General features: G+C 53.8%; 2 protein-coding genes across 2 annotated transcripts; one reads left to right on the top strand and one right to left on the bottom strand.

The window, feature by feature from the left end:
- Positions 1 to 2,120: 2,120 nt before the first annotated feature.
- Positions 2,121 to 3,661, bottom strand: JN550_001032 (uncharacterized protein; the record flags this gene model as incomplete). Its single annotated transcript, XM_049308568.1, has 6 exons — positions 2,121 to 2,444; positions 2,498 to 2,820; positions 2,874 to 3,149; positions 3,235 to 3,287; positions 3,343 to 3,553; positions 3,604 to 3,661. The coding sequence occupies 6 exons, from the start codon at positions 3,659 to 3,661 to the stop codon at positions 2,121 to 2,123; spliced, it is 1,245 nt and encodes a 414-aa protein (XP_049176938.1).
- Positions 3,662 to 10,660: 6,999 nt separating this feature from the next.
- JN550_001031 (uncharacterized protein) lies at positions 10,661 to 11,926 on the top strand (the record flags this gene model as incomplete). The annotated part of the gene is made up of 1 exon (XM_049308557.1): positions 10,661 to 11,926. The coding sequence occupies one exon, from the start codon at positions 10,661 to 10,663 to the stop codon at positions 11,924 to 11,926; it is 1,266 nt and encodes a 421-aa protein (XP_049176937.1).
- Between the last annotated feature and the right edge of the window lie 864 nt (positions 11,927 to 12,790).

Below are 12,790 nucleotides of genomic sequence, written 5' to 3'. Positions count from 1 at the left end.
TCCAAAGCTCATGGCATAGCCGATTTACTCGGACCTTGGCTTTTTGAAATGATGCAAAGCAGAGGTGCTGCCACGATCTCCCGATTCTGACCAGATTCAGATAGTCCAGTCACAGTGTAGGGGCGACTACATCAGGTTTCATCTACGCTTACAGAAACTTCCTTCTTCATCAAGGACGAAAAGAAAGCCAACCTCCCGCGCCCATAGCTGACTAAGGCTGGCACCTTGATAGGACAGTTGCTCATTACCGGATATATCCTTCTGCCAAAAGTCACGAGCTGAAGCGAAAGAGCACAGAAGCCTATCGCGGAACAGGTGGCCGATCCAGATTGTAGCGGAGCATTCGTCTGAGGGCTGCGACCACATCATCGAGTCTGCTTCGTGGCATTCCCAAATGAGGTTCCGACGATCGTCTCCCATCCAGCTGCCGGTACTATAAACGAAAGTCCACTTCAACCGACCTCCAATTTTGTTTCAATGAGAATAGATGTCGGCTTATGCGTCCGCCTATTCGAGAACACGCGGGGCTTCTATTCCCAGTATCCATTATCCTGCTTCCTGCGGCCATGTGCAGTACAGAGACTGCATAGCTTATCTTTGAACTGAGCGCATCAAATCAATCAAGCCACAACGAAACAATGTAATAACCACGAGCAAGTTTTTGTCGTCTGCTTGGTTAACTAATTGGTGGAACACGACACCAGCGCAATGCAGTATACAATGTGGCAGACACTGCCGTGACCAGGAAATCGACTTCAGCGGTGCGGTAGCACCCATGGCACCATTATGAGCCGATAAACATTCGGACATGGCTCGCTCAAAGTTGCAGCGCAGCCCACCAGCACTATGCAGCTGGAACTGTAAATGCGACCGCGACTATAGCTGTACCACAACCAGAATCCGCTCTGCAGCAGCATCTGGCCCCGCGTCTGCAGCAGATCCTGGGGCCACATCCCGGTTTACCGAGCCTCGCGGGCGTGCGGGCGGTATAGAAGCCTCCGAAACACAAGGGTCACCACGGAGGAGAGGGCATGGATCGCCCGGGGAACAAAAGCCGTTGTGGTATATATGCAGGGACTCGTAGGTAAGATGGTAGGATATGCTGATGTTGTGCTGCGGCGATCCCACTGGATGAGGCCAGTAATTCGCCAGGAGGGTTCTGGGTCAGCACTTCCTCAGTGACCGACGACACCTTGCTCGCATATATGGAGGGTGCAATCGAGATCCCCTCTTGCCCGTCAAAGTTGCAGCCCGGGTGTCCGGAAAGTGCCTACGCTGCATCTTGCACATAAGGCCGGACTAGCAAGGCTTTCACCATCTTTCAATGTAAGGTCGTGGCATCCAGTAGTGCCGCATCTCGTTAAAGAGCCGAACAGTACGACAGTAGGGCTGCTCTCCTCGTTTCGTACGAATTAAGCCACTTGGCAACAAAAAAGGGCTGCACTAGAGTGGTATCATAGATGGAGCATGCAGTGCAACCATCGTGGGGTAAGGCTCGATTCGTGAGGAGAAGCACAGTTGTTCGGAGCATAATATATTACAGGGCGAAGTCTCTATAGTACAATGACTCGCGGGCATGTCGCGATGGCAGCCAAAACGATAGCGTTACATAGGCAAGGATACACGCCAAACAACTCTCTCTGCCCTACAGCAAGTCTGAGGATGTGGAGGCAATCAATATAGATGGAGGGAGTGTCTTTATCGAGAAAGATATCCTAGCAATTTTTTCTTCTTTCGCAATTAGAGCTGTACCCATGCAGATGACGAGCACTCCATCCATCATGAGCTCATGGGCCACCGCATGTGAAGAGTTTTATCTTTCGCTCCCCATCGCCTCGCCTCCTTATCGTGCTCACCGTGCATTCGGACTCGCGACGGAGCCTTTTTGTGGTCGCGAATAAAGCCGGGAAGCGCCGAGGTGTGGAGTGATCTGGGGAGGGGACGAGCCGACATTTGACCGATTTAATCGGCCGGGATGCACGCCGTTGGGGACGCGCCAAATCCCAACACTGCTACACTACATCCCTAGGTAGATAGCCATGCTCGCGAGACTTTCCGACTCGAGCCGTATCCGCATTTCATGGCCTGACGTGTGCTTAAGGAATCACGATAGTTCGGGTTCAACTCGGCTCGTCTTTGGCATTATCCAGGTTTTGCTCGCTGGGGCCATGCGGGTCGGACTGCTCGCTGTGGACGGACTCGTCGTCTGAGACATCGTCTCTTCTGTTTCCTTCTTCATCGTGCTGGCCCAACAAGATGTCCTCGCTACCTTGCCATTGCGATGGGTTGGGTGGCATCTGCGTCGTGTCCTCGTCTTCCCACCCGTAGTCCTCCTCGCTATCAGCTATCTCGAAATCGGTGTCCCCAAGCTTCCTTTTGGGGGGAGCAGTTAATAGCGCCAGCGACGTCTGCGTACTGTCATAGCCTACCGCGGCAAGGCCCCTCTGCTCATTGTTAGGTCTGTTACGTAGACAATCAAGGTACGGCCGCGGCTTACAGCTTCAATGTTGAAGGCGAAAACGGGCCCGATGCCGTCTATGTATGCCTTGCCGTTGAGCTTCTGTAGGCCTGCCATATAGACCCCGGAGAGCTCCCCGCCATGAGCCGACCAGTCTCTAAACAGAACCAATCTTGTGGCAATTCCCTGTTCCCATGAATGGGCGTTGATGGCTGGGATAAGGGCGGCACCTCTCTCGGCTTGCATTCGCGTTGCACTGTGACTCAATATGACAATCGTGATATCTCGTGTGGCGGCTAGTTTCTGCAGGCTTGATATGATTGATTGGAGCACCTGCAAGCGGCGTGCTGATGCACTCAATCCTAGTATTATCATATTAGCAGATTCATGGATGGCAGGGGCCTTTGGTGTCTACCTGCTTTGGGGGCTTTGCGAGACTCCTGAACCTTCGGGAAGGCTTGATTTACGAGAGCCGAAAGAGAGTCGATCACGATGAGCGTTACATCTTGAGGTATAGCAGAGGCGGTAGGTCTGCAAAGGAGGGCGATGATATGTGCAAGACTCGGGCATGTGAAATGCAGGAACCTTGTCTCCCTTTCACCTGCAGAGGCCTCGGCACCTGGTGTCGACGGCGTCTCGACTTCTTCCAAGATACCATGTAGTCTTGACCTGCACACCGGACGGAACCCGTCTGTTCTTCGTTCAGTACCACAGTCCAGCCAATTGATTCATGCGTAGACCAAACGAGCTACGATTATGGGTATGGTGCAACTGACCTACCCACACAACCTTTCCACCTGTGCTCAAGGCATTTGAGGTGAGCTGCAAGCTGTGTTAACCCGTCAGATATGGACCGCACCACAAGACATATTCGATCTCCTTACCCAAAACTGGTCTTGCCCGACCCTGGAGGACCCCAGATCTCTATCACCTGACCTCGCTGGAGGCCACCGGGCTTTTCTGTGCCCTCGGATGCGCCATCGTGCTCGATGCTCAAGACTCTGTCTAAAGCCTTTAGACCTGTCGACACAAAACGTGATGGGTCTGTCTGTAGCTCTTCAAGCGCGTCTGCGGCCGAGACTGTGGGGAGACGGTCTGCCCAGATATCAGTCACCACCTTGACTCTACAGACGGAGCTGACGTACGCGTGGACGGCAAGTCGAAGCTTGAAATGTCTTGACCATGAATCGAGTGATAATCCATCGCGCATCAGTTGAGGGCTTCATACATGTGAGCATCATTTGATCAGCGAGACGGTGTACTGGAGGCCGATGGCGTAGGGCTGGCAGACTTCTGCAGCTCGAGGTTGCGGGCAGATCCTTTCCGGGGTGACTACCACCACACGGGACGGCGCATGAGTGGGGTACAGCCAGAAAGAGCCGCACCTCCAACTTTGTAGATTTCCTATGTGCGGAGTAACTAAGTAGACGACGACATTGCTTTGAGAAATTGCATTCGCCAGATAGAGCATCTCTTGCAGAGTGGTGTCGCCTTGTATGTGATCTTGGCGAGTCGTTACTCTGGAGGTCTTTCCTAGCGAGAATCACGATGGGTTTCAAGCACGCTAATCTTCCTGGTATCGTGATAGGCATCATTCGTTTGACGCACTGTCGATGCCACGGCTACGTCGGCATCAGAGATATCGCGGGGAAAACACTTTCGCTGTAGGGCTGCGGTCTCGCGGCTGTTGGCCCGACTAACTGATCCAGCCGTTTGTATTCCGCTGGAGGGTGCTGCCAGGCACGGAGAATCTAGTCATGATGACTGCTCTAGGCTCGCCCATGCTCGGTACTACCCAGGTAGTTCGAGGGCTTATCAGGACGGAATGGAACTTGTCAGAGATCTATGAACGTCAAAAGAGACAAGATAATGTAGCTCCAAGCAACTAGGCACATGCACGTGGTCAGTAGTGTCGAAGCTGGCCTCTATTGCTTGGGCTCAAACTTCCGTTTCGGGGATCGTGCCAGGTACGTTTGCATTTTGAGGCGCTTCAAGTCGGGCCTGATAGCCTTTGGCCCGGTGCAATCCCCATTATTAAAACCCCCGTGGGTATCGTGAGAAACGCCGAGAATGGTTGAATCGTATCAGGTGAAGGTCTACCAATAATTGGGACGGATCTTCTAGCTAGGCCCCCCCGCATTTCGCCCGCCCGCACGCCTGGAATTTTTTGGGATTGGAGGATCTCGGCTGGAAACGTCGACGGGTATAATCATCCCCTATCTCGACCCCACAATCCAGCAGGATCGTGAGATTCTCGAACGAGTCTGTCGTAGAGCCTGTGCAGGATGCAGAAGGACACAGTCGCGCCCAACGGGCGGCAGAAATCTGCTTTGGCCCCCCGACTGCTTCAGGTCGCCTCGCCTCGCCTCGCGTTATCCGAAAAAGCCACCGGCGGTTGACCCACAGGGCCACTGAGGGTCTCATGAGATTCCCGGCCAGCCAAGCATCCAAGCAGGCCCAATGCATAGTCTCAGGGTTCGGAGGGCCTATCCGTGACTGAGTGCATTGATTAGCACACGTTTGTTGCATAACTTCCTATTGAGCCAGGGACAAAATACGATCAAGCCCGCCCATTTACACAATGGTTGCCTGCGCCCAGCCGGTGGCTGAAATCCTGCGAACAGTGCCACGAAAAGGAGCCGGATTTGACCAAGAAGGGATCCCGTAACTACCTCCCTACTTATGTTCACCCCCTAAATCCAGAGCCCCAGATTCTTGATACCGCCCCAAATTCCAGGTTGTCATTTCGTTGCCGCAACGTGGAGGGACGATTGGAGGGCATGATTGGCCACCTGCGGGATGTCGCCCCTGGTTCGGACTCGCATAAGCCCCGAGATTTTCATGCCGGCTCAGCTCTTGGTTCAGACGGGGCGGGCTGTCCTGCAAGGTACACGCGTGTGGGAGGAGGACTGTTTCGATTGACAGGAGCCAACCCCCGGTGTCAGTGCTCTCATCATCCCCTCCAATCGATAGTTCTCGGCGAAAAGGGACGGCTTCCTATCTTGTAGCCGCGGCACTATCGACGGATTTCGTTTCGTGAGCCAACGGTAGTCTGTGAGATTTAATTTGTCCATGCCCGTCTGGGGAAAACAGCTCGTCGCTTGTGAGGCTCGGGGATCTCCGCAGCCTCCTTCCCGCAGGGACTAGTGCACCCATGTTCTTTTAGCCGGCGATTACCTCGCAACTGTACCTCTATCTCAGATGCTATAGCCTGTCAAGCGTGCGGACCTGCGACTTAGCATAGCACGATAACACGACAGCATGGGGGCATCCTGCTTGAGGTCGCCGCCTTCGAGATCAGTTACCAAACGCGGCTGGCGTGACCCGACTCGAGTCGCTGGCTAGTCCTGCTGGAGGAGAAACTCCGAGTTTGGTCCTCGTCACAAGCCTAGGGGCCACCTCGGGTGAACTCGGCGCGGCCGCCATAAAAACTGGGGAAGCTCAAGCCCGCCCAGTACTCAGCTGCGGAATCAGCTTGTCCCTGTCACTCCACACGAAATAGAGCAAGAATTGTCACGATAAAGACCTCATCAAGCCTCAGCCAGGCGTCGGCCGACGAGGCGCCGAGGTCTGGTAATTGCAAACCGGGAAGTCTAGTCTCCACAGATAGAGGGAAATAGCAGTGTCCGGGCATGAGGAAATCATGAACGGGGACTGGGAAGATACTGCTAGTCTACCATCGTACCCGGTGCCAATGAAATACCAAGTCAACATACTTGGTCTGCTCTGTGGGAGCGATCTGACAATCCTTGGCCACCATGCAGTTATCGCATTGAAACTCTGCACAGCATGCCAATGTGTATTCTGGGGAGCCGGCCACAAATGCCTGTTCAAAGACTTTCTAGAATTCGTCATTACCTTGGCTGCTGACTCGCGATAGGGCAAGAAGGGCGAATCTGGCCCAGACCCAGGCTTGCCAGGCAGTGTTGTAATGCCGGGCATGAGGGGATGGTGTCATTTCTGTTGCAGGGATGGGACAGAGCCAAGATTATCTATGGACCCTTGGTGCATTTAGCGATAGCTTCAACCTGGGGAAAGAAATGCGGAGGAAATTCGAGGTGGCTTGTCGCCAAACACACGCAATTGAACCTTCTCCACGAATCTGGGAGATTCTCCGTTATCAGAGCCAGAAGGCAATCATTACGGATCCACTGATACGAATAACTGTGCTGGACAGATCATGAATGCTACATAGTAGAATGCCGTCCAAAGAACCTACGGCCCGGGACCGTCGCTTAGTCACTGTGGTGAGGAGCTAGGGCTATACTATCGCACGAATCTCATACGATCGACCGTACTATGCACGGCAGTTTTGCTTGGACATACTTGAACGGTGCATGATCTTCACAGGGCTGGCATCCTGTCCCCCAGACTCCCCCCTCAACCCCTTCATGCGGGTAGTGCCAACACATACGGAGTGAAATAGCAATCGTGATCATCGTAGAACCCTTGGCACACCTGACAGATACATAATACAGTACTCTTGATTACTGATTATCAGATATGCATGGGAGTGACAACAGAGGATTAAGATAATGCATCGTCACTTTCGCGAGCATGCTACAGGCAAAGCCGTGATAAAGTAGTTGACCGCTTTTATGCGCCGATTATGCGCGAGACGTTGCTATTGTTCCACGAGCTATGTTATACCTGATTTCTCGTATACGTCTGCCTACATACGTGGCTCTCGAGGATTCGCATCTGAGTGGTAAGTTCTGGTCCCAGAATCGCGCCATCAAGTCCCAGCCATTGGAAAGCGATGCACATCACAATCCAAGGTCATCGAGCTTGGGTTTCATCACACTGTGCCTGGGCTCGGCCAACGGGAGCAATACAGAAGTTTAATCATTACGTCGAGAAACGTCACGATAAAACCCATTGTTCAACTAAGTTCCGCCAAGACACGGATCGCAGTCTATTGAATGCCCCGGCCAGACCACATTGTATATTCTGTTTTGCAGCCCCGTACAGCCCCGGCCTCCGGATCCATTGCGATCTTCGCATTGGAGCCGTGCGCTACTGATGCTGTAACACGAAGTTGGCATGACATGGTGTTTCGAGCTGCCCCCGAAAACCCCGTGCACGAGAACTCAATCCCCGGACTTGCGGGAAAGAAATTCTGTCGGGTCGGTTCGGCTATACATTGCGCAAGCAAATACACGTGCAAATCATAGTATCTTCAAGTGCACCGATCCCCAGACCTCCCCGGCTGCATCGCAATCACATGAAGACATGCAATGATGTGAGAATAACACACCAGAGATGGATTCAGAACAGCGCTAGCTTAGAAATGTTGTGATATCCTGGGAAATGACGGGCAACACGGAAGTTACGGGGCCCCAGGAGCCAGCCCCGGATGGAACCCCCACGCTCGCTCTTACTATGGTACCGCTTGGCACCAAATCCCATCGGCAAACCTCGCGGAATTTTCAGGGTCTGGGGCCCAGCCAAGTTATCCGAGGCTGCCATGCTCGCGGCTATGCTCAGAACTGTATTAATCCAGCTTGCGCAATGTCGGCTGCGTTCGAAGGCGGCATTGTCTTCGGCTCGCCGGTTGACTGAATGTGATGCCGTCCTTACTGTGATCATGATGTTCGTCAGATGCATTTTGTTGTAACAAAGAGCGCTTATCACCCCGTGCCAGCGTTATACAGTAGCATCTCCCCAAGCACCTAGGCTAGCATGACATAATGCCGAGAGCAGGATTTTGGGGTACTCAACCAAGTTGTGCTTAGTTCGGTGCACTTTCTGATCTGGCCGTCTCTGACTCGGGTAGCAGATAAGGAAGAATGTTTCGCCCCCAGATACGGAGCTGTCTTGCAGCTGACAGATTTGCCTCCTGAGGCTCTGGACAGCTAAGCTGTGACGAATCCGGGGCTGTTGGCAACGTATGGGGAAGCTAACGTGCCAGATAAGTTCCTGTGGGGGAAGCCTTCGTGGCCATGATAGGACACAGAGCATTAGCATGCTGTAACGATTTACCCCAGGGTCAAGACGAATTAGGCAACGAGTCGAGGATCATGCAGCCAAACAAGTGATGAGGTCAGACACTGACAGTTTCCAGTAGCCCTTCTCGTCCTTTCACTCGCCCATCACCACGATACGCACCCAAAAGGCCGACTCGACTTGACGTGTGCCCAATCCTCCAGGCCCATATCTTTCCTGGTGATATCTGAACCCATCGTGGCATCGCACCTTCTGGGACGGCTAACCGGCTCTTAGCTCCCTGAACGCGGTTGTCCTGGATCATATGAAGAAGGCCCTTCTCTGCCAGGGCTCTGGAATTCCGTCTGCTGGCTCTTTAGCGCGCTCCATACTCCACTGGGCTATCTCCATCTCCTATGCGCTCGGCGTGACGGCTCTTATCTTCTAAGGACACACCCATGCAATACTCCGGATTCGGCCCCACGTTCTCCATGTCCTGAATTGGCGGCTGAGGCGTCTGCACTTGTGGGCTGAGTACAAGGTGAGAAAGAAAGCAAGTCAGCAAGCAAGGTGCTTTTCCCAGACGGAGAAATTGCATGAGCGAGTAGTCTTCGCGAACTGCCAGGAGTATCAATAGAGAATTTGCCTTCTAGCTGCATTCTAGAAAGCCCAAAAAAAACTGCTCGCTGTTTTTTTTTTTCTGGAGACTGACTCGTGGAATAACGCCGAGCAAAGAGACGGTCTTCCCCGCCAGCGCAAAACTGGTGATGTTTTTTTTTCGCTCCTAAATTCCTTGCTTCCCCACAAAACGGCCGGTAGATGACATAGACAAATCTTCCTCTAGACCGGGCAGGAGGCAATAGAGCGAATCAGTTCTCGGCGGCTCTTGCGGCGCTGGTAAAATATGCTCTCGAGCTTGCGCGCCCAGGCGCCGGCAGAGAAAAAGAAGTAGAAAGGCTGTAATGTGGACGCTGTCGTGCTGTGTCTCACTGCTCAGACATGGATCAACTCTTTTCATGAGCCTCAGCCACTCACACCGCCTGCGGGCACTTGCTCCTCTTTGGGCAGGAAGACTGTTGACCTCGATGCATACTGAATAGACTCAAGGAAAGAACCAGTTCAAGTAGCTGCCAAGACGAGTCAAGAAGGAACAAAAAAATATCCTCATCAATCTGTTGAGCACAGTCATCCCTCGTCAAGGCTTGCGGGGACTATGTAATAAGACCGTCCCATGTTTGTCTCGCGAGAGAATCAATGCGGAACATGGGCGGTTTCTCAAGTCAACTGGATAGGAACCGCCCCGTCCCAGACGTGGAGGTGAGATATGAGGGCGCTGCCCAGGCCTGGCCCCCTTGGGCGTCAGTCTTGTTGTCGTCGTATCCAAGGAATAGTAGTTACCACATCGTACAGCCTCAACTAACAAAGAACAACACATGCTCACATCGAGACACACCCGCTGACCTCGACACGCGCGCTCCTGGCACACCACCAGACGGCCCTGACGGCACCCCCCTCCCTCCCAGGCGCAGGGTGTGTGGGCAGCCAAGCGGCCCTGAGAGATACGTACCGCCAGGCCTGCTTTTCTTGGACTTTGAGGCCCTCCACGTTCCTTGTCCGGCCCCCTCTGAGACCCTCCACGGTCCCAGACTCCCAGACTCCCAGACTCCCAGGCCCCCAGTGGCTCCCCCAGGCTTGGTCTGCCCACGCACCCGCCCACGCATTCACCCTAGAAACTCTGATCCTGGCCGACAGGGCGGATCCGGAGGTACTGTAGGTACATCTTTTTGGGGGTCACCCACATTTACACAATTCTCTGCCCTCCAGGACAGTACAGTGCCTCCCTTAGCGCAGTGCATAGGCTCTGGCGTGCTCGCTCGGTCGGGGTGCGTGGAAGTACTGGCCCTCACTGTGGCCGCTGGGGACAGCCTTCCCGACCCGCCCGACTCATTTAAAACCATAGCACCTACCCCCCATCTCCCCGACAGATTTCCTTCTGAATTCTGCTGTACCCCAACTGCCATCACCACAGCAAACCTCGAACGAGGACTCGACTATAACACCACCGCGCCAGGACCAGACAACCTTGGCGTGCAACACACTCGATTTGGGGTTTTGGGACCTTGCAACAGGGAAAAAAGAAGAAAACAATCTACTCTATCAGGGACACCGTTCAGGACATCGCCGTCTTTCTTGGGGCTGATATCCTGCTACGCCAATATAGGGACGATTGTTTAAAAAAAATTAAAGGGAAGAGGTGCCCCCTTGGCTGGCGATCACATGCAACGCTCACAGTCAGCGGTGGATTTTTCCAACCTGCTGAACCCCGAATCTGCACCCGCGCAACACGACAAGCTGGCCAGCACAGTCACCACGCAGCAAGTGGACCACGAAGGCGACGTGGATATGGCTTCCGTCACGGTTATCCGGCCCAATGGGCCTCTTCCAGGGGGGCAGCCGGCAGAGAACCCAAGTGAACTCCCCCGGCCTTACAAGTGCCCCCTCTGTGACAAGGCGTTCCACAGACTGGAGCACCAGACGAGACACATCAGGACTCACACTGGCGAGAAGCCGCACGCATGCCAGTTCCCTGGTTGCAGCAAGAAGTTCTCGAGGTCCGATGAGCTGACCCGTCACTCGAGGATACACAACAATCCTAACTCGAGGAGAGGAAACAAGAACCCTCAGACCTCGCATCACCACATGTCCGGCTCCCTGACGCCAGACTCCATGATGCCGCCGCCTGCAGGGCCCAGGTCCATCAAGAGTGCGCCCAACTCGACACTCGTCTCGCCCAATGTCTCGCCGCCTCATTCTTACTCGCAGTACGCACTCCCTCAGGGCCCGTTATATGGCCGTGGCATGGGAGGCAGCCCTCTGTCTGGCCACACGATGGACATTGGAGTGCTCGCAAGCGCTGCGAAGCAGGTCGAGCGGGATAACATCACATCGCATCACCACTCTGCCAGACACCACCCTTATTACTCTCACAGCATGCACTCGTCGCGTGGCCATCTGCCATCTCTGTCTGCCTATCACATGTCGAGGTCCCATTCGAATGATGAGCACGATGACCACTACAGCCACCCTCTGAGGCATGCAAAGAAGTCTAGACCGAATTCACCCAACTCAACCGCTCCTTCTTCCCCTACCTTCTCACACGATTCTCTATCGCCTACTCCAGACCACACTCCGCTAGCCACACCGGCTCACTCTCCTCGACTTCGACCTTACTCTGGTATCGAATTGCCGACGCTTCGAAACCTCACTCTTGGACACACACCTGCTTTGGCTCCTATGGAGCCACAGCATTTTGGTGAAAACCCTCAGTATCAGCAAACACAGCCTACCAGCACTCCTGGTCCTCGGACCGGTCTTTCACTCACCGATATCATCAGCCGCCCTGATGGGAGCAGAAAACTGCCTGTGCCTCAGGTGCCCAAGGTCGCTGTTCAGGACCTGTTGGTTGCGGACGGCTTGAACAGCAGCGGCCGAAGTTCCACTACCGCGAGTCTGGCTGGTGGAGATCTCATGGATCGGACGTAGTGCAACCCGGCCCTCGCAGATCTCTTTTCACGACATTAATGACGATTATGGTTTTTAGAGGATAAATATAGAGAAGGCGTTTTCATGGCTGAGATATCAGGGCGATTCTGGACCATCGGCTCCTCTAATTGCGAGCATTGGCAGGCGTGATGGTTAACTTGGGGCTTTCAGGGCGGAAACGATGTATAGACTTTTGACCACGTCGGCGGACTAGATCTCCTCTTTACGTTTGGATTTCACAAGTAATTCTTCTTATGGCTCCCTTTCTGGGTCCAAAGATGGAAAAGCTACAATACCATTTGTTTCTACTCCACAACAGATCTGCGTGTCCTTTTCGCTACGTGAATTCCATTGTATGTCTTCTTGAGTATTTCTGGTGCACAGGACTGGTAACACCTTCAGATGATGCCCTCGGAAGTGTTGCACCACGGCTCAACTATGCGATAGGCGATCCAAGGTAGAGGTCGTTGGACCCAGCTGGCCCTCGAAAGGGGGCTCCTGCCGAGTGCTCATGTCAGCCGGAGAGTCTTGGCAGGTCTGATGCAATCCTTGCAGCTGACCGAACTGAGGTGCCTGAGTATACGTGAAGGCGAAGGCGCGTATGTACATACAGTACACCGGTGGTCTTAGGATATCTGCATCCCACACGCCACGTTTCTAGGCCGTGCCGCCCCGTGTGGTGTGCCTGGACACCCTGGAGGGCAATTTCGGGGAGGGCATAGCAAAATGTACATGATGGGCTGTGCATCCCCAGACGTTCCCCTGATTCGGGTACGAAGTATCTGCGATATTACCCCGCATAAAAAGGAAAGACAGCGGCACGGAGCGTCAAAGGACTGGGTTCAAGGTTGAGACCGCGTAGGG

The sequence above is a fragment of the Neoarthrinium moseri genome (assembly GCF_022829205.1).
Source record: "Neoarthrinium moseri strain CBS 164.80 chromosome Unknown scaffold2_Wmoseri_CBS_16480, whole genome shotgun sequence".
NCBI classification, from domain to species: domain Eukaryota; kingdom Fungi; phylum Ascomycota; class Sordariomycetes; order Amphisphaeriales; family Apiosporaceae; genus Neoarthrinium; species Neoarthrinium moseri.
This window is presented reverse-complemented; position numbering and strand designations above follow the sequence as displayed.